Source organism: Cyprinodon variegatus, unplaced genomic scaffold (assembly GCF_000732505.1).
Source record: "Cyprinodon variegatus isolate N-32 unplaced genomic scaffold, C_variegatus-1.0 Scaffold72, whole genome shotgun sequence".
NCBI classification, from domain to species: Eukaryota; Metazoa; Chordata; class Actinopteri; order Cyprinodontiformes; family Cyprinodontidae; genus Cyprinodon; species Cyprinodon variegatus.
In genome coordinates this window covers 444,236-466,637 of record NW_015150525.1, presented here as the reverse complement: position 1 = coordinate 466,637, position 22,402 = coordinate 444,236, and the positions used below count along the sequence as shown (strand labels likewise).

The following is a 22,402-nucleotide window of genomic DNA, read 5'->3' as shown; positions in this document are numbered from 1 at the left end:
AGCCCAAATCAATAGCACATTCCTTCTGGTGATGAGTGTTAGCAAACCTCTGACCTGAACAACAAACCGACATACTGAAAGTGATGTTTACATAAACCAACGATGGACCCTGGGAGGTATACGGCAAAGATGTAGCTGCGTGGATAGGAGCAACAATAGAAATAACAAACAAGGTTTTACCCTCTAGAGTTCTAAATACTATAATCTTTGTGCATGAAGTCAAGTCTACCATGAGATTATTGCATAACCTTGCTGACAAATGTACAATGAACACTCATGATTACATTACTGTTTCTCAGCTCACCTTGCAGGAGGACTAAAAATTGACACTGATAAATTGTTACAAAAAACAAAAAAGACTTGCAACGTATTTGCATGAGGAACTTTCTAGTTGTGGGAGTTTCACTTGCCAAGGCAAACTTCTAAGAAATGTGTTGCAGGAGTTATGACAGCATCAGATGGCCTGACAGACAGGGAGTTTACTTTATCTACAGCAGGAAAAACACAGATTTCATAAACACCATTCTTTTCAACCACACACACACACACAGAGTAAACAGTCAATACAATATAGGCATGTTGCCCCATGCGGTGAAGACCGCATACACAGTGGACAGATATACAGTTGCATAAAGGACAGAAAAAACAAAACATCTGAAGGAGTGTTGCACATAAATAGATAAGGACAAACAGGCATCTCTGGAATCAGGCAAAATGTCACTTTGCTTTATCAGCCCCCGTCTGAGCCTATCTGCATCACCCCTATGTGGCCTATCACAAAAAACATGTCAAACGTCTCTTATCTCCCACTTCTGTCTCCTTAAATGCCCTGTTGCTCCCCTGCATTTTTCTTTCTCATAGATGTCTCTGGGTTTCAACAACGTCCTGACCGCCTCCTCTGCACCCATCCCAGATTAGGTGCTTCGAAGCAAAACTGCCATTACAATCTTTAAATGTATTGTCCTTTTTGTGCTTCCGCAACATTAGGAGCAATTAGAGTAAAATATATTTCACAAATCAGCTTTTTTCCTTCAAAATCAAAGAGGAAACCAACCTTCAGAACCTCCACGGGAACCTGCATGCTTTGGTACTGCTGCGGGGTGCTGATGGCCGGTGTTGGCGCAGGTGGCCCAGCCATGCGTTGCTGCATGTACTGCATCGCCATGTTCTGCTGATGCTGCTGCCGCTCACGCTGCTCCTCCTGCTGCAGCTGGTCCCGCATCAGCTGGATGCAAACAAACACAAACATCTCAGAACCAACTCAGGGATACAAGGATAGGGCCAGATGTTAGAAAATCCAGAAAAGGGAATAATTACATAAAAAATAATTAGTGGTGGGATTGAATGTTCAATCAAGTTAAATTGAGAGTCTTTAATTAAACCATATATGGACCAAATAAACCCCTTTCTCCTCAATTATTGAATAAATAATTATATGATCACCGCAACACATACATTTATAATTTGTAATCCAATTATTTAAGTATTTCAACCATCAGATTGGTTTAAAGTTATAATATTTTAGCATTTTTGGAAACCCTTAATATTTAAAGCTATAACAGTACACAAACAAGTATAATAGCTCAGGTCACTATATATAGTACAAAAATATATACAGGCAATACCTAGTTGCTCTAAACATAATGATTTTTTTCTAATACTGACAGAAATATCAGAGCTACGCTCTGCTTAACATTTGCTTTTAAATATGAAGCATTTAATAAAATGATTACCCGAGGCTACTTTTTCTCTTTAAGTCTTTTACTAACACAAATATAATCCACGTTGCTGGTCCTAGCTCCTTCCTAACTGGCAGCAATATTCAGATAGCTCTTATTATGGCTGGTGTGGATCGCCGTAACTTAGATGTCCATAGAGGAGGTATTCGCATCAAGCCATAGGTTTAAAGCTTGAATATCGCCAGTGGACCAACACCTGTGTGGCTGCTTGCGCATCAGATTTAAAGGTGTATGAGAAATGAGGAGGATAAATCTTCCCGCTTGGGACTAAAATACAATTAATTGCATTAGTGTTTTTAATTAACCGTTATAAATATTCATGGAAATGAACATGTTAAACTCTCTGTGTTCTGTCAGAAGAGCATACCCCTTCAGACCAGCATACCCATAGTCAATACCCGTTTATCCCTTTAGTTTATCTCCGTTTACCTGTTTAGTTTGTCCTTTCAGTTAATTCCTTTAGTTTTGTAGGAAAAAATACACTTAGTCATGTACAAAAAACAATATAATTACTTACTTTTTGGTGTTTTTTGAAGTGTATGGTGATCTCACCTTAAATTTTTTAGTTCTTTTTGTTAATTACTTAAGGAATATAAGCCTGTTGAGGTAGTTTAAAGTCTATTTTTCGTACTAAACTGAAGGGGTAAATGGAAATCTGACATCTTGCACATACATATTGACTATAGGTATGCTGGTCTGACAGGGTATGCTGATCCTACACAACACCAACTCTAGTTACTCTGTTTAATAAATACCCAACAGATGGCTTATTGAAAAGCATTTAAATCCAATTTATAATTTAGATACTTTTTAACAAACCTTTTTGTATTACGTGAGGGTTTCAAGTCATGAATCAACATATTCTAAAACAGCTTTCGCATTACTACGGTAGTCAAGTTCTAAAGTTTTTTCCACCCCATACAAAAAAAAAAAAAACAATGCAACCAATCCCTTTATAAGTCATCTAACTAATAAAGTTCATCTGGTTTAATTCATTCATTTGTGTAACAACACGGCTTTTAAAAGTAGGCTTAAGGGAGAGCATTTGTTGTAAGGACAGCTATGAGGCGTGCACGCCACAAATCTGATAAAGTGGCAAGAAGAAAGACTTCTTTAAGAGAAAGCCAGTCACATGCAATGCAGGATAAACAACACAAGCGTGTGGAAGAAGGTGATCTGGTCAGATGAGAGCAAAATGTTAGCATGGTAACCTTCATGAAATGCTTTCAGTGATAGAAAACTAACACTGCACATTACAATGAACTAAACATCCCCACTGAAAAATACGGTGGTGGCAGTGCCATGCTGCGGGGACTCTCATTAGGATCTATAAGAAGACTGATAAAGATAAATACATGACAATCATGGAAAATAAACCAAAATAAAACAAAGTCTTACTTCTAGATAATCAGCTTTTTAAAGAAATCACTCATTCAAGTGGCTGAAGACAAATGCGCATTAAACTTTCAGTTCTTATAGTTAGAAAAAACACTACTTTATGTTGGTCTATAATATAGATCCCCCCAAAAATAAGCTGAAATGTGTTATTTTAACATAACATGTAAAAACATCAAAGGGATATTAATACTTTTGCAAAGCAGTCTTGCAAAGGATTCAAACAAAGCATTATGAAGTCGGCAAAAGGGATTTATTAATTTTGTTTAGAATGATGACAGCAAGCACTAGCAGCTAGATATCAGGGTAAATGCTATTGCATGGATGGCTTTCCGAAAGTATATATTGAAATAAGTGTGTTAAACCTTAGATTATGGTAATTTAAATTTAAAATAAAGAAAAAACAACTCCAATATCTTATTTCAGGTTTAATTTTCATTATTTTAACGGGCTAAAATACTCATTCCATCATTATTTTAACGGGCTAAAATACTCATTCCATTAGCAGATCATCTTATTTACCTCCTCCAATTAAAACCAAGTACACTTTTGAGACATTTTTACTTTTGTTTAGATCCGTTTTTGCAGTGCTGAAAGAAACAGTGATCTACCTGCATTCGCAGCCCGATGCGTGAGGCCATGGCTGGGGGCCGAGGGGGCAGGGGAGGGCGAGCTGACGTTAATGCACCACAGTCCAGCCCGAGAGGTAGAGGGATCTGTGCAGGAGATAAGGAGATGAAAACCGTGTAAGGCTAGAAAAGGTAAGAAGGGAATCCAAGAGGGAAACAGACAAGAGTCTGATTATTGCAAACAATAGATCATGGGTTTTTATGAAAGTAAAAATGCATACTTATGAAGACTGGGAAACAGTTCCCTTTTATTTCCAACATTGTTAGATGCATGTTTGGTTATTAATGAGAGCATTGGTTTTCAGATGGAAAATAAAAAAAATGTGCAACAATTTCAGATTTCCATCCAGTGTTTGGACTTCACATCTTATCTCAAAATAAAACACCTAATGTGAACTTTGTTAATAATAATTGCAAGCCAATATATAGGTACATTTGAGAAAAAAAAAACAAAACAACAAGAGTACTTTGCAAAAGTTCCATTTTTTTATGCTCAGACTGCAAAACATTTATTGTAAGTTTAAAAAAAAAACTAAGTGTATGAGTGCCAATAGAGTAAAATTATTAATATTTTAAGTCAGAAAAAAACTCCATTATAACTTTTCATGTGCATAATATCTAATTGTACTATCTTATTGACAAGATACTCATTCCATTAACAGATTATCTTATTTACCTGCTCCAATTAAGAGAAAAATACACAAACTTTTACTCATTTTCAGATCAGCTTTGCAGAGGGAAGTGTTTTAAATCTTTTTTTTTTTTGTATATTTTACCATTATGGATTACAGACAATGAAATAATTCAGGCTGCGTCCGAATGTCTGTCTATCCCCTATACAGAGCACTATATAGGGGTTGCGCCATTTTATATGAATGTACAAATGTCTAGTGGATGAAAAAGTAGTGGACTCAAATTCCCCCACAATGTAGCTTAAAATGCAGTGTACATCAGATACCAAGAGCTCTCTTCTTGCAAAGCATCATGGGATTTGTTTTGGGGATGAGCGAGAACAAAGCCGCAGCCACGTGACCAACGGGAGGTGAAAAGTAGTGGTCATCCGTCTAAACGGTCATTGCACAATAAAGTTCACTATATATTTCCCTCTCGACATAATGATTGAGGAATTAGGGGTTAGGGTGGACACAGCCACAGAGTCAAAGAAAATTATATTACATAAGATTGATACAAAATGATAATCTAAACAGAAACATTAGGACTCTGGAAAGTATGCTCATTTTGTGCCTTTAATACTGTAAAGAGCCTCCTATTGCATGAATTACTTAATCAATTCAGCGTTCCATAGAGGCATTGTTGGGTCTGGCATCTCTGATCTTTCTCCTAAAATGTTCCATGGGGTTCAGGTCCACACGGTTTGCTGGTAATTCAATCACAGTAACATCATGGCCACTGAACCCGGTTCCGGTACCTTTGGCAGTGTGGAGAGGTACCGGGTGATGCTGGAACATGAAATCTGCATCTCCATTTAGCAACATAAGGAAGCATAAAAAGAGCTTACATTTCCTGGTAGATCTCTCTTTGACTATGGACAACAGAAAGCACAGAACCAATCCCAGTTGAGGACATGGCCTCCAAAAACCTGTGCCTCCCCACTCTTCCAACACACTCTGGGACCTTGCCTTCAAAATGAAATGCAAGCCCTATTTTCATCTCAGATGACTGAGCAACAGTTTGGTCTGTAGTTGGAGAATGGCTTGACATAATGAAGGTGTCTTTTGTAGCAGATGTGTGGGTTCCTCTGGCTGTAGACTCTTGATGTGCAGAAACCAGCCTTAATCCACTCTCAGGGTGGAAGTTATCCCTGATGCTGCTGGACCATTTCCCAGAATTTCCAAGTCAACTCAACTTTCTATCAATATGATTATTGATAGATACTGTGTGAACAAAAAGCATCTTTAGCGTTGACCTTATGATGAGTGTCAGTGAGCGTCTTCTGGACACCAGTGAGGTCATCAGTCATCCCCATGATTGCATAACCTCCTGACCCAGACTGAGACTATAGAGGCTCAGGAAACCTTTACAGGCGTCCTGAGTTTATAAGTTGAGTAGATTGTGACACCAAGTTTCCAGTATTTCCCCTTTACAATATTTAAGTTTTCTCAGAGTTTGCTTTTTTTTTTAGCCCCAGTCATCAGAAAAATGAGAAGTAGAGGCTTAAAATATTTCACTCAATGCAGTGAATGTATAGAATATATGGGTTTCATAATAGAGTCTAAGACAAACTGAAGTGTCTTTTCTAGCTTAACAGTGTCATATCATTTTGACCTTCTCACTATTCTGTTTAGGTCCAAATATAATGAATTCAAAGATTCATTTAATCATTTTATATATATACATATATTCTGGGTTCCAACTAAATAAAATGTAGAAACCCAGATGGCAGCCAGCTGCCTAATCATTTTACTCTGCTAGTAACTGGTTTTGGTTTCAAACAGGCTGTATCATCAGAGAAATCACCTACCGCCTGGAAGCAACCCATTGTTCTGTTTATAATTCCTGATCAGTAATCAGTGGTTAAGATCTAAACTCCAATCCTTTTTCCAGGTCAGTGAATGCATCCCACCTAGCAACTATCAGGCTGCACTGATGATATCTTCAGTGTCAAGGTTATTGCTGAGAGTTTTATGCAAGCTAAAGTTTTTATCAGCGAGGTGGTGGAATTTGAGGAAGCACGTTGTGTTTTTAACATTAAATCAAGATCATTATAACACAGAAAACATTGATAATTCTAACTTTATCCATCATGAAACATGCTGGATTTGGAAATATATGCAATCTGCAGGAAATCTCAATATCAAGTATGGCTCAGCATGCTCTGAAGGGACCAGTAAGGAACCTGTCCTTACTGGTGACAGTAAGCTCTGTGGTCAGACCTCCTTACCATAGCCCTAATCTTTAGCTTACTCCAAATATTCTGAATGAGAAAACATTAAGCCTTCCCTCTCTCTTTATTCAAAGTATTTTTTCTGACTCTTTGGTTTTCTGTTGAATCTGCATTCTTCAGTAATACTGTATTTTGTATGTGTTTTACTGTATAAAATAATCATAATCAAAATAATTGAACATAGATAGTAAATAAAACAACAATAACAAAAATGCTCAAAGTTACAATTTTAGAAACCTCTGTAAACTATAAAAAAACAAAAAACAATTAAATTGTTCAGAATGGAAAAGAGGTCTTTATAGAGATATAAATATTCATAACCAGTCTTAGGTTTAAAGATTTCAACCTTCAAGGTTTACTGATTTTAACGCGAAACATATTTTTTAATATTAAGTCAAAATAATATCTGTGATGAAACATGCTGGATTGGGGAACATATAAATGCAATCTTTAGGAAATCTCAAAGCAAAAGGCCCCAAAGTAAGGGGTCAGTGTGTTCTGAAGGGAATCACAGCAAGCAATCCCTTTTTTTATTGCTGAAAATCTGGCCTCCTTACTACAACCCTAACCTTTAAAAATTGCTGCGAATATTCTTTCAGATTCAAGTCGAGTTCCTCCGTAAATATTAACAATTCTTCCAATCAGTAGAAATTTGTAGGCTGAAATTTTAAACCTAAATCCATCAGGGTTATGAATATTTTATATTTATAAAGATCTATTTTACATGCTAAAGGATTTGAGGGGATTTTATTTTTAGATAGGAGGCTTTGTGTCATAAATAATTATTTTTTATCAACTATTTATATTTTATTTTTCTACTAATTACCTTATCCAGTAAATGTAAGCAAAAATATGTTTTTCATTTTTATTCATCTTTTTTAAAAAGGTTATTAAGTTACTAATAATATATACTTTTAACAAACATCCATTTAAGGCTAGATCTTTTCTATTCAAAAGTTGAAATTAATAAATCGACAGGTCTTGTTTTATCAAAAGGTTTTTAAAAAGCATGTTATACACCCCCCCACCAAAGGTGTTTTCTGACTGAGTTCCTTTTCTGTCAAGTTAGAAGAGGATTTAAAAAAAAACCCAATAACAAATATGCTCATAGGTATATTGACCAAAATAGGGAAGCGGCATCACCAAAGTAAACACTGTTACATTCACAGCAACACAGACGTTAACCACCAAGAAGACTTCCTCTGTCATGTTGAGGAGGTCATGTGGAAGTCATGTTATCTTGTTGTCCCTATGAAATCATGTGAGCAGAAGGACCAGGGGAACACCCATCACCCCTTAGCAGCATCTCCTCCTCTTCTCTCTCACGCACAGATTCTCCAAAACACTCTGAGGGGAGTCCCGCCACAGATAGTTCCCCTTCTGCCATGACTTGTGCTCATCTCTGCATGACGAAGCTAATCTGGGCCCAAAAAGCAGAATAAAACCAGAGCCTGCTCTCTGCGCTCCTCAGCTGGTGATGCAGCGTGTGGAACAGATGCGCAGCTTCAGTCGGAATCCGATTCGTCGGATCTTTCATCAAAAACGCTGTCTGTATATGGTCATAAAGAGAGAATGACCCAGGGAGAAAGACAGACAGAGGGAGAAAAGCTCATTGTGCGTGAGGTACAATGAGAAGGACAGCTCCTATTGAGAAGGACTGAAGCCGCCTGTTGTCCAAAGTGTACATTTCAGCACCCGAGGGGGAACACACTGCCCGCTTTGTGCCACTTAGATGGCCTACATGAATAACACACACCCATGCAGAGATAGTCATTGATACGCACAGGCATTCCAACACAAACTTGGACCGCACACTGGATTACAGCAAACAATAACTCTGCACTCATTGTCCCAAACAGCAAACGGTGCTTCAATATAACATGAATGACAACTGCTCTAAACATTTGGCATCTATCACACACAACAGGTGTATTCTTCAAAAGTCTTTGATAAAAAGAGAACTTATAGCATTGGACCAGACCTGTAGCTTCACATATTACAACTTCATGTTTCATAGAAGAAGGCGGGTTATAAAGAACAGTAAAACATTTAATTTCACTTTATAGATCAGAGTTTTTTTTGTTCCGTTTCTTTTATTGCTAAACAAACAAAAGAAATCAATCAAACTCTTCAATACTTCACTATTTTAACTTTAAATGTACACCATGCATGGCCCTGTGACTATGCATGGTATTTTTCCCATAAGGGCTTAATGCAGGGAGGAAATATAAATGTAGGATACAAAGGATCCTAGATTTTCTCTAAATATATGACAACCATTTCACCTGTCTTAAAATCCAGTCAGTTTCAACACTTCTTTCAGTAATCCTGAAGTACTCTCAACTTTTGCAAGAGTTTACAGCTAAAGACACAAATCTTTTTTTGCAGAGAAACAAAATTCCAGCTTTCTACCAAGGAAAGTAGGAAGTTAAAACTCAGAGGGAACAATGAACAATCTTTAAAGAAAGATTTTGGATTAAAGATTAAAGAAGTTAATAGGGATGCACGATATAATCGGCCCCCTATCGGTATCGGCCTGTATCGGCCTTAAAACAGAATATCGGACATCGGCCACTCCACCGATATTTGATCAGCTTCTGAGGCCCCGTCCACACGAAGTCAAACCCTGGCCTAAATTCACAAATTTTTCACCAAACCAGCCTTTCATCCATACGAAGCCGGCGTTTCGGGGTCTGTAAACGATCTTTTTTTTATTAAGCCTTCAGAGTGGGAAGATTTTGAAATGCCGTTCTCGCGTTTCCACCTTTAAGCTCTAACCGCATTTTTTTTCCTTTTACACGCATGCGTCATAGCGTCGCCTCTAAACACGCATGCACGACACAGTATCACAACAACAATGGCGCCGTACTGTGTTGAATGGTTGCTGCTCATGCTACTCACCCTGCTGTTGGGCTTACAACTTCGTGTGGACGGGGCCTGAGTTTCTAAAGTCTAAAAAAAATAAATACTACTTCTTCTTCTTTCTCAAAAACTTCTTTTTTACAGACTTAAAAACTTCTAAAGACGAGGGAAAAAATATTGATACATTAAAATATCACAATATCTTCATATGCTGATATATTGCCATTTAAAAACACCATATCAATCTCTTTTACTAATGAAATATTGCTATATGTCATCGTTATGCTACGAAATCCCCCGAAAATTCACGAAATTTTGCCATATTTTTATATGTTGATATATTGACGCGGTATCGATCTATTTTACTAACAAAATCTCACAAGAATTTGCAAAATATCACGAGAGTTTGTAACAGAATGATGACATTTCACGAGATTTTGAAAGTAAAATAGATCGATACCGAGTTTTTAAAAATCAATTTGATATCAGCATATGAAAATATATTTGAGTATATTATTTTTCAAAGTGTCAGAAATGGATAACAAAACTGCTATTTTCAATGACTACTTATTTTTGTCCAGCTTTAACATCGGTATTGATATCGGTTATCGGCTACATGAGTTTTAAAATATCGGCATAGCGGATATCGGCCAAAATACCAATATCGTGCATCCCTATTTGTTAATGTAAACTATGTCCAGAAAATGTTGTGATTATATAAAAATATGAGAGATATTGCATGTATGTGAAAGATTCCTGAAAAATTAAGAGGACGGTTCATTTTCCAATAATTCATCAACCAGAGCGGAAGGTGGTGATCATCTTTTGCCAGAAATTACTGAAAGAAAACAGAAAATGTGCATCAAAAATGTACCTTGAAAAAAAAAAAACACAACAAACTCCATATACAGCTGCCAAGAAACTCTAATAGCATGCTACTGCTCATAATCAGGACCCTATATATATATATATATATATATATATATATATATATATATATATATATATATATAGAATGTTTTGGGTTTGATAGATAAATATGGTTTTTATAAATATACTTTTTTGCCTTTGTAAAAAAAAAAAATACTACTTCAGTGATTAACTTAGTGATTTAGATCCAGTTTTGGAACTACTGCTAAAATTGGCAGTTTTATGCCATCCTAGGACAGCCAGGAACAGTTTTTTTTTTCTTTCATCCGGGCAAACAGCAAAAAAAAAAAAAAAAAAAAGAAATGGTAAGAAATAAGAAGTGAGCCATATATTGGAAGAACCTTGTCTAAAACCACCCATTTCTGCTCAGGTCAACCTAAAATTTGTTTATCAAAACTGGTAAGAAAATAGCTTCCGTTTCATTTTTTTAATGAGTCAATATTTAGTCAATAAGTGGAAAAAAAGAAAAGTGTGATGCGGTAACTCAAAGATGAAGCATGAAATTTGTTTTCCCTATCGTATCCAAAACCTGAGAATATAATAATAAATTGGCTACATTTCTACAGTGTAAAAGGAGAAGCCAAAGAGGCCTCTTATCAATTATTTTCACAATTTACTTTATAAATAGAACTGCTGTTAGAAGCTGAGCCTTCAACATCTACATTTTAAACATCACCCCGAACACATCTGCTGCTGAAAGCATCCAGCTCCCACAGTGACTCAGCTATGATGCGTACTGGATTACACTGAACCTACTGCACATACATGGATTAGACGCTACTTCCTGATATTATATCCAGAGTCACTGCATGATCCCATGGATGGGCCCTCCTGCTGCCTGACAACCACTGGGGGCATTTGTGACGCAGTCGCAGCACACAGCAGCTATTGTGTTTCCAGTGCTGTAATGTCATGGCCCCCTTCACATCAAACACTGAGAGTCAGTAGGAGGATGCAGAGCGGAGGAAGCCCCGGTCAGAGGCCAGCTATGGATTGTGCTGCATGTTAGTCACAGACTCACACAATAAGCAACAAATACAAAGAAAGTGGCACTTTAACTATGTTGTGTGATGACAGCTCATCATTTTGAGCAAAAAATAAATATATATATTCATAGATAAACACATATGTATGGAGAGGAAGTATGAGGCCATGGCACCTGGGCCCAGGGACATGGTGTTAATTTGTGGAGAGGGTATTTTTAGATGTGACAGTGCAATGCCAAGGGAGGCCTCTTTGACAGCCAGTACTTTAAAGTGGAACACACACACAAACACACACATAGTTGTCTGCTATATGTAGTGAGGACCAGGTCTTGACTCCCATTGATTTTCAGTCATTTAAAACTTCTTCTATGCCCTAACCCTAAAACTACCCCTAACCCAATTGTCACCTCAGCCCTAAACCTAACCATTAGCAAACTAGTTTGTGAGGACCAGCAAAATATCCTCTCTTTGCAACCTCTGGTTCTCAATCTGATGGTGAAATTGGAAAGATGGTCCTCACTTTGACTGCTAGATAGGTACACACACACACACACACACACACACACAGATTACACCATCATATATGGAGTGAATTTTGCAACAACAAAAAAAAGTTTTTGTAAATGAAAGATTTCAGTTTAAAGGGATTCATTAATTTTCTTCTAAATGGAAATAGTTATCAAGTGATACAGTTTCTTAAAGAGGAATAACAGAGTTTTCTAATGATACCGTCACCTGTGGCACTTCTTAGTATCCACAAAATCCATGGATGTGCTTGAAATCACATCCTCAGAACGGTGCGAAACTTTCGACACCAAGTAAAATCCGGGAAAATAGGCCATTGCCAGTACTGATTTTGTTGGGTTATACAAATTTAATCTACTGTATCTATAACCAAATCATTTATATTTTCAGTTGATTATTTCATATGTAAAAAAAAAAAAATCACCCTTTTATGTTTATTAATATCTTTTTAGAGATTTCTGCTTCATTTATTTCCAGAAAAAACTCTCAAGGATTTTTATGAGATAAACAATTACAAAAATATAAGTAACACAATTACTGAAGAACCATCCATGGAGAAGTGCCACCAGAACAGCTTCAAAATCATGAGGACTCCCTTTTTTAGACCTAATTGAGCCTACCACAGTTACTGTTTGGCTGCAGAGGTTTCCAGAAACAGAAACAGAAATGTAAATGTTCACAACCGTAACTCAAGTGTATCAAAACAAAACCTGTAGGACATATTCACTCCTAAGAAACTTCTTTTTCAAAGAAAAACATCCATTTGCAGCCTTAAAATAGCTCTTACCCTCATCTACAATAAAGTTTAAAGTAAAAATTAAAAAAAATATGTTTCCTCAAGTGCAACAATCAGTGACCCTCCCTGCATTAAGCTGCCGGTCTGCCTCCTCTAAGGACTAAAATAACTCTGCTCTCTGTTCTCCTTTTCAGGAACACCCTGTTCCCCTGGGCCTCGGTGTATCTTGTTTAATATTTTTATGTGCATGTATCCACATGCATCTGTACGTGCCTTTGTGTGGGTTGGTGGGTGTGATGGCATGTACGTTAGTTTAGGTTTGCATGGGTTATTGCTCTCTAAAGCTGCTTGGGTATAGCACTTGCCAACTGACCTATTGATGTTCAATAGATGCAACTAAAGCTCACACAGTAAGTGCAGTGGTCCAGATATCACCTTGGCTGAAGTAGATGCATAAACTCATCAGTGAGGCTGGCAGGGAGAGACGGTCAGATCAAATTTACATGCTTACAAGTCAAATCCTGCAGGTGGACTTTTATGATGATGGCAGATTCAACAGCTTTAAAAGCTCACAGGCTCATTTGCAATTACCTGTTTTAGAGGAAAAGAGACCAGAAAGAGGAGTAGACCCTGCTCAAGCTGCTCGCTACATGTCTGGGTGCTGCAGAAGCGGCGGTCAGAGGAAATCACAGGGCGAGCAGAGATGGAGGCGGATGGAGAGAGAGAGAGGGAGAGAGAGAGAGAAAGAAAACAAAATGAGAATATGGAGAAAAATGACTGATTATGAAATTTTAATTAAACCAAAAACTATAAATAAAAGAAGGCTAGAAAAGTTCTAGCAAGAAAACTGAAGAATGTGAGTTTTTTAAAGAAGGGGAAACTGCAGGTGTGAGCTTTTGCGAATACTTTGAATAACTTGCAAGTGGAGAATTTCCACGGCGGAAGCAAAAGAAGCAACAGACCATAGCATGAACATGACTTACTCCCTTTACTCTTTCATTAAAAAAAGAAGCACTAAAATTATCCCAACTGCTATTAAAACCGTATTATATATTTTTAAATAAATTAATAGTAAAGCCATTTTTTTGTTGTCTTTTTTTTGTAGAAAAAAGAAAAACCAAATGTTACAGCATTAGCTTAGTTAGGGGGATGCACTACTTCAAAGCAACAGAACAAACCAGAGTTCATGACACTTTGTTCTCTCGTTAAAATTCAGTAATTTGAAAACTTTTAAAACCCTTATATACCTTGATACAGGAAAAAACACCATGCTTAACAAGGATTTATGACTTTCATGTCTATTTTTACTCCTTTGCAGCTGCCAAGACAGGCTCCATCTATAAAAGCTGCAAAACTAACAATTTCTTCTCATTTCAAGCCGCCTTAACACCTGCGTTTCTCCATGGAGTTGACATTTGCAGCTTGGTTCAAGTGCCTAAAACATTTCTAAAAACACAAAGACTGCCTGCAGGTGACGAGGACACTCCTCACAACTGTTGCACCAGCGTTTTGGTATGCTCGAGGTCAAAGTCTCGTGAATAAAAGTTCTTGACAGATTGTCACAGAGCCTCTGGTTGCCAACTTGTGGTAAGAATTTATTGAGTTATCTGTAAGCGGAAAGTGTCCAGTTTATCCCAGCTGGCTCTAATTACCGTCATTCAGCTCAGTAGCCAGCTTGAAGAAGGTCATCTTGATGAATCACTGTCTCTAATCACAGTGTATGAATCACTGCGCCTTTTGGTCTGCTAATGGGCCTCTAAGGGAGAGGGATTCTGCTTCCCAACTGAAAATACACCAGAGAATCCCTGCAAATAGAGATGTAGCCAATCTTATCTAATATCGGTGCCAAGCCCATTTAAACTGGGCCTCTTCTTTCATTATAAGGCATGTTTTTCTTTTGGAGTAAAAAAGCGCCTCGTCTTTGCCACGTTTTATAAGAATGCTACTTCTTCATGTCTTCAAATGTTTACCATGCTTCATTAAGGTTCATCACAAACTGTAGAGCCACGACACATCACAGTGACCGCTACTTTTAGGTGGGATGGCCTTCCCTCTCTACGAGAAGGCAGTGTCATTGGTACACTTTTATTTACAAGGCCCTTCTTGAATTACTGTCCTCTTACATTTGTACCTTACTTACACAGAAAAGCATGGCTTCTTGTGCCCTGAGATCCAACAATCAGCTGTTGCTCACTGTTCCTTTTTCCCCGCTAAGAACTAGGGAAGAAAGCCTTTAGCTACACAGCGTCTTGTGCGTGGAATTTTTTTTACAAAGAAACTGGAAGTTGACTGAGCCTTTATCCTGAAATGCTTTTAAGTTGAAAGTGAAAGAATTTGAAGCAGCCTCAATGATCTGTAATTGTTTTACTTGATATGTTTTTTTATGTACCTGTCATTTAATTTAACGTAGCTCTGTTTATTATGTACCTTTGCTGCCTCTTGGCCATTAAGTACAGCTGAGAAGATCCACATGGGTAAAATGCTGTTAACGCTGTGCTGGAAACATTCCACAAGTAAATACATCAAGTGGGGCTGCGACTATTTTGCAAGTCGATTAATCTGTCCATTATTTTTCAAATAATAATTGATTAATAATCAGATGGCCAAAGATTCTTTAAAGAAGACTTTTTATGAAATTAAAACAGGTGAAACTCAGTCTTTTCCTCCTAGAGTTCTGGATAAAGCATAATGACAATGATTTAAGTTTTTAATTAAATGCAAAATGTTTATTTTTTTTTATAATCTTGGTATAATTACTGCTCTAAGTGGGTCCCTGTCAGCTAAAGGCATGTTTTACAGTCTCTATACTCCAGTTAACAATTAATCGATTATTACTTTAGTTGACGTTAATTTGAATAATCGATTAATCGCAATTAACCCGATTAATTGTTTCAGTTCTAACGTCAAGCATTAACAAGGCTTAACAGTCACACAGACATGGCTATTATAGTAATGCTGAATGAATTATCCTGCTGCAATAGGTTTATATAAAGTACAATCATACAGCGTAGTTTAGATTCAGTTGGCACTTGTGGCTATTTTTTGTTAAAAAGGGGAAAATAATGCAGCAAGAAACTTTATATCAAGTCAGCTTAGTCACTTTCTGACCTCTCAGCATCTTTTCGTTAAAACTATACTCAACATGTTTGATGCACAGAAACTAAAGAATGAAAAGGGCTCAATAGAAACTGCTCATGACAGTCAGCTCAGCCACAGCTACTCTGATAGGGATTCTAAATTAATACAGTGGTGACTTTTTCATTTTATATTTTATTTTTCTTTCCTGTCTCAGAGCCCTATCGGCATTCTGCTATGCTTGGTTCCCTACTCTACTTTCCTCAGAGAGGCGTAATGACATAGCAGCAACAATAAAACAACAAACTAAATTTGTTTTCTTTTACATTTTTGTCCTCAACAAGAACAGGCATAATGGTATACATATAACAAAAGCATTTAGTAAAAAAAATAAAATTGCAGGAGTGAGGCCTAATAGTACCACGAGGCCTGTGCCGTTGCACAGTTCGAAAATCATATGTGACAACTCTAGTTGGAGATCATAATTTGACGTTTGTTTTTCCATACAGTAAAAAGTTGTCAGTTGTTAGTTTATTAAAGGAAAATTTGGTCAGCAAGGAGTAACCAATCGATCATTATTTATACCTAAAATGAATATGTTTGCAGTGATTTTTTAGCATGCAATCACTGAGTCTGACAGCGGCCAGACACCTCACATCTTCCGGCACTGATGTCACGGTGTGGTAAGCCTAGCGCCATTCTCCCCGCTTTACAAGCAAAATCAATGGGAACTACTAGACACATCTGCAATCAACAACAATTATTGAAGATTTCCAGAGGACTTCACCAATGAAATTCACCAGAGCTATAGTGAAACTGACAATGCCCACGTGCATGGCAGCTGGATGTTGGAATACATCGGGTAAAAATGAAAAAAAAAAAATTGTTATTTTACCTTTCCTATTAATGATCCTCCATGGGTTCATAGTTGGATTGCCATGGCATAGTGCACTGGTCAACGCCGTTCCGGATAATAGTGCGTTGTGACAAACACAAGATACAGCACTTGGACTTGCTCAACAGCCGATACTGCACTGTGACGTCACAAACTGGTGGCAGTAGTGTTCTTTGACAAACATGGATGCCTCCAGTAAAATACTTATAATTCATTGAAAAATAAGTGATAATTTCATACTTAAAGTACTTTCAGAAGTTTGTATTCTGGAGGTGACCGGACTTTTCCTTAAAACAACTCAATATTGTGGTGGTGCAGGGGTAGCGCAAGCAACCCCTGTGGTGAGCCCTTGTTCCTTGATTAGCCGTCATGGGTTCCGACATAAGCTGCAAATCTTCTCCCGCTCACTCAACTTCATTTCCTGTTTGCCTTTAAATAAAAGCCACTATTGCTAAGAAAAATTTCCCAAATTACATTTAATCACACCCAATACTGCAGTCTGGTAGGTGGCGGTAATGAGTTCATTCTGCCGTTGAGGAGACGATTTACAGGAGTTATGAATCCGTTTGTTACACATTGATGGAGAAAGATTGCACAGCTTAGCGTGTGGGGTTAAAATTCTTTACATTCTTTTAAACTTCTTGATGAGAACCTGGATAAAGATGTGGTTGCGTGTTAATTCAGCAGCAAAGACTTTTCTCCTCACTGCAGCAGAGCATCGCGTCATTAGAATGTGAAAGCGGCATATTTTGATCCATATGTCGAGGCAGATCACAGCATTCAGAGCTAAAAATAGGTTAGCCAAGGTCTACCTTAAACATGTAAGCTCTAGTAAGAGTGTTTTCATTTTTGGCAAACAACATTTATTTCATTCAGAAAACATATCTGGAAAACAAATATTACGAATTGAAAACATCAGTACTAAAGATATGTTAATCAAAAAGACTCAAATTACCACGATTATTCTTTTGACTGGGCTCCACAACTTTTATCAACATATTCATTTTCTTCACTGGAAAAAAAATCGAAATCTAGATTACAAATTTTCTCTTAAAATAAGGTTATTAGTTCTTGAATTGAGGAGATAAAATAGACATTTTGCCAATGGAACAAGACAATTTATATCTAAAATAATAGAACTTAATTGCAGTGTCTTGTTTAAAGTGCATATTATCTAATTCTTATTTTAATAGTAAAAATACTCTTTCCATTGACAAACTCATTTACCTACTCAAATTAAGGGTAAATACACTTCAGATTTCAGGATACTTTTTCCAGTGTTTACATTATTCAGAAACTTTTCTGCACAGCATCGTTTTCTTTTCACATACTAAAGGCTAAGCAAAGGGAAAAAAGGGCAATAAAATGTTTTTGGCAATGGACTTTATGTTGGAAAAGAAATATCCATGCTGTGGAGCTCCACAGAGGAGCGCTTTAATGGCAACATGAAGGCTGACTGGAAGACAGGAAGTTCCTTTTTTCATTATTGTGTAAAACCTGCATCAATTGGCCATGAAAAGTGGAGGATTAAAACATGTGAGCTTGGCGCAGATATTTTTGATTTATGCCCAATATTGAAGCGTGGTCACAACGCAAGAGGGACAATCACGAACTAGCTGTGGGCCTAGATGCAGCCAATGTGGTGAGGAATTGGGGAGAAGTTTGTGCGACAATGGAGGGACATGGGGGGGGAGCGGGGATCCAGGTGGAAAGAAAGTCACAGCGTTCTCTCGCACCTCACTCTTCTAGCTGGTCCATCTTCATGAGTCGTTTTCCACAATGGCGGTCATACAAACAAAACAAGCCAGTAAGGTACCAAACAGGAAATACACAGAATGGATGTAGATTTGACCAATCAGAGGCCTCCTGTCTGCTGTCAACTACAATTTGGTACACCAGAGTGTCTGTGGAAAGGGGGACACCCACGCAGACGACCTGGTTTCTGAGTATAAATCAGCCTTTAACCCACACTGCTCCCCAGGTGCCACACATCTGCAGCCCACTGCTCCCCAAGGGGATGGGTCAAATGCAGAAGGTGAATTTACTTGCTCTGTACTTGTGACAGTGTAATAACAATAAAACGCCTGAAAAGAAAGAAAAAAATAACAGCACGGTCAGGACTTATTTAGTGGCTGCATCAAACACTATCAGTTCAGACACCTGGAGTACATAGCTTTATTTTATTATGTTCAAATTATATTGGTCTCTTTGATATTTTCATGTAATGTGACAAAGTACCTTTAACAAAAAGTCTAAAAGTATACAATCATCAGAACCAGGGTTGCCAACGGTGCCTTGAAAAACAGAATCGTTCTGTATTTAGAAATAAAATAACCTGTCTAGTATTTAGTGGAAAAGCAAAGCACTTTGTGCCGTATTACTGCGAGAGTGAAAAAATTGTCAGTAAAAACCTAATGGAAAATGAAAAACAAGGGCATGTTAGATACAAAACATATGGTAAACTTGTTTCCTGTCCTGCATTGTGACCAATGAGCTGACAAAATATATGTAACGATCCAGAATCCCCTCATCCCATTGGTCGAGCCAAGTGTTGCTCACTGAGAAGATAGCGGGAGACAACAGAGCAGTAGGGGGGGCGAACGGAGTAATTTAAATGCTGACGCTGCTTTTGGGGAGCGGAGCACCTTCGCATAGCAATGCTCCTCCTCCGAAAAAAAAAAAAAAAAGAATGCAGAAATATATGAGGGAATGGGAAAAAACAAATACCTGGGTGGAAAAATGAATACAAAGCACACTGTAAATATGCATCTAATTCAATCCTGATTTGAGTCAAATAGTTAAGAAAATCATTTCCCACACAAAGGGGGGGCTAAAAACAATCACCACGCGAGGAGGGGTGACGGCAATCAGGTCAGCTGGCACCCACATGTGGTGACCCTTTTTTTTTTTTTTAGAGAGTTGGCAACCCTAATCAGAACACAGAAGGATGTTAGTAATGCTAATTAATACTACAAGCTTAAAAATCTGCTGTTCTCTAAAATAGCAAGGTGAAAAAATAATGGATTAAAAGCATTATTCTGAGGCCTTTCATGTGAAATTATATCTTCTTAATATAAATAAAATTACATTTATGACAAAAGCGTTAACCATTGAGCTGTTGTTGTTAAAGTGTTGTTGTTAGGATCATGTAAGTGACCAAAGAAATGCTGATTCAGTAGGATGAGGGAGTCACATGTATCCATCGATAGATAACAGGTGAGCTTTTCCTGCTGCGGATCACCAGTCCATCACAGGCTCCTTACAAACCAGCAATAAATGACCAAATCGCTGCTCACCGATAAATACCATAATGCATCACTTCCCCTTTCCTTCCATGAGTTTTCACAACTTGTAGTTTGGTTAGCTGTGAAGCAACTTCCTCTGTAGACAGCCCGGGGAAAAAACAAAAACCTTTTTTGACATACCACAATTTCTAGAACTGTTGATTACAATAAATCAGATCCTTGTTCGCTTTGTTCGATGCTGACAACCGCTGCACACACAGTTCTTGAAATGATCCATTCTAACCAAACTGGTTAGACTCCATTTATAGCACTGTGTGGTACTGTACATCGGCAAGTATAGGCTATGCTGTAAGTAAACATGTGCAATCAGGTATTAAAACAGATGAGATTGGGTAAGGCTTCTTCAGCCATGTGTGTGGGGCGTTTAAATGTGATTTAAACACACAAGGCTCCTGCTTAGTAAGCTGATGCCACATGCAAACAGCTGCATGATAATAATAATGATGCAGCGACTCTGGTTTCTGTTTGTTTTGAACAGTCATGGGTATTATCGCAGCACTGATAACGACTCAGTCAAAACTGTCTCAAGAAAATAAAAGAGTTTGTTATTGAAATACAAAGACATAAAAAGAGCTCCCATGTTTCCAGATTTATTTTTAACCGGAGAGAAAACTGTGCCTTACCAGCAATTTGTCCGTTATCCCAAAGTCAACATAGTGATACCAGGTAAATTCGGCTCCTCCACACGTTGCTGCTTGAAGCTGACAAGTGATTACTTCCTCAGGCCTGGCCCGTGCTGACAGAGTTTGACGCCACTCCCCTCCCCACTATCCTCAGGGACTTACAGTAGGCTGAGCCGAGGGCAGTCAGTATGAGTCACCTTCTTCTTCTTCCTCTCTAAGTTTAGGCTCAGCTTCCAGTTCGTCCGTCTCCCCCTCCTCTTCCCCTAAATCAGACGAAGTCTGGGCAAACAACAAGGAGAGCCCTGTTGTCCAGTTCAGCTCTTCTGTCTATTTTGTCTTTTCATTCTCACTAAAGTGTAACTCCTCCTTCACTTCGTTCTATCTATCTCTCCATCTCTCTCTTGAAACAGGATTTACATACAGCAACACCTAAATATGTGCGTGCAGAGATGCACACGGAACCCTAAAGGCAATTCCTTATTTTGTCATTAGGTCACACTGGATGTGTTATGCAGGACAATGCATCAGCATTTTTACTTCTTCATTTGTTCGCCCACATATTGTCATCCTGCAAGGCACATTAAAAAATAAAAAAAAATCTCACAGAAATTTGCGCGATGAGAAAGCTGAGAACTACCTGATATAACCTTTCCTTTCACTCTCTGTCATTTTAATGTTAGTCATCCAAGAATTTGCTGTCTCACATTAATAAAAACAGGGCAGGCTTCTCTGTCTATCCTTTTTAAAATGCTTTTAAAACAATCTAAAATCATGAGCAGACTCCATTTCTTAACTAACACATATTACCTATAGGAAGTCATATCCTATATTACCTAAGACCTGTTATCATTAAAAGGATTTTAAAAGAAAGTAAATTGCCAAATTTGAGCTAAAAATAAAGTCTAACAGGTCCGTCTTTACAGTGGACAATTATTTAACACAAGGAGAACAAAAAATTATTTTGTCATCTTCTTTCCAGTTTAAAAAATCTAAAAACAGATTGACAGTGAAATCCATTAGATCGTTAACATTAAATAATTAACATTTCTCAATTATCTGGGTAAAAATTTGATGGTTTAGTCCAAATATAGAAAAAATAGTAACTAATTTTTTGTTTATTTATTAAATGTCATAGCTGAAAAAAAAAATTTTAATAATGCCACCACAGAACACCTAGAGTATAGCTACGCAAGTAACTGCATTTTCAAAATGCTATTTTCAAAGCACAGTAATTCAATGTTTGCTGACTTTGCGTTTAAAAAGACTTCAACTTTCCCACTCCGGTCCTTTAGGTGGCGGTAATGCGCTTAAAGTGGGTTTGCCATCACACATAGGAGAACAGAGTTACAGCTACAGTGCAGAATGCATGCAAGTGATGTCACTATCCGACTCATCCCATCAGCTCATCTGCGCAACCAAATATATATCTACACTATATGGAAGTGAAGTTTTTCCCTCCCTTCAAATATTAAGCATACTAAGCAATAATGTATTAAAGGTTAATAATGTATTTCCTGAGAAAATAAATGCCTTAAAATCCATTCTGTTTAATCACTCGTCTCTGCCCAATCAGTACCGGAAATGGGATCCTACTCTACTTCTGGGTTCTAACTTTTTCGACTTTGGCTTTAAACCTAAATCTAGACTTTTTGAGTTTTATGTTTTCCTTTTGTGTTAACATTATGGTATAAAGTGCGTAATCTAAAGAAACAAACAACTAAAATGCAGATAAACATGGTTTAATCATAATTTGTTGAACTGCTCTCAGCATGTCCAACAATAACATCAGACAAACAG

At 37.5% G+C, this 22,402-nt stretch overlaps 1 protein-coding gene across 5 annotated transcripts in view; it reads right to left on the bottom strand.

Moving 5' to 3' along the window:
- tfeb (transcription factor EB) overlaps positions 1-22,402 on the bottom strand; it is a 58,748-nt gene that overhangs the window by 15,671 nt on the left and 20,675 nt on the right. For 2 of the 5 annotated variants that reach the window (XM_015372427.1, XM_015372431.1), the window contains exons 2-4: positions 13,299-13,368; positions 3,746-3,850; positions 1,055-1,225 (exon numbers count right to left, since the gene is read on the bottom strand). In XM_015372427.1, coding sequence (XP_015227913.1) covers positions 1,055-1,225; positions 3,746-3,775 — 201 coding nt within the window. In that variant the 5' untranslated portion in view covers positions 3,776-3,850; positions 13,299-13,368. Of the gene's footprint in view, positions 1-1,054; positions 1,226-3,745; positions 3,851-13,298; positions 13,369-20,605; positions 20,898-22,402 lie in introns of those variants that run through there. The other 3 variants (XM_015372429.1, XM_015372430.1, XM_015372428.1) reach the window with 3 other exon arrangements.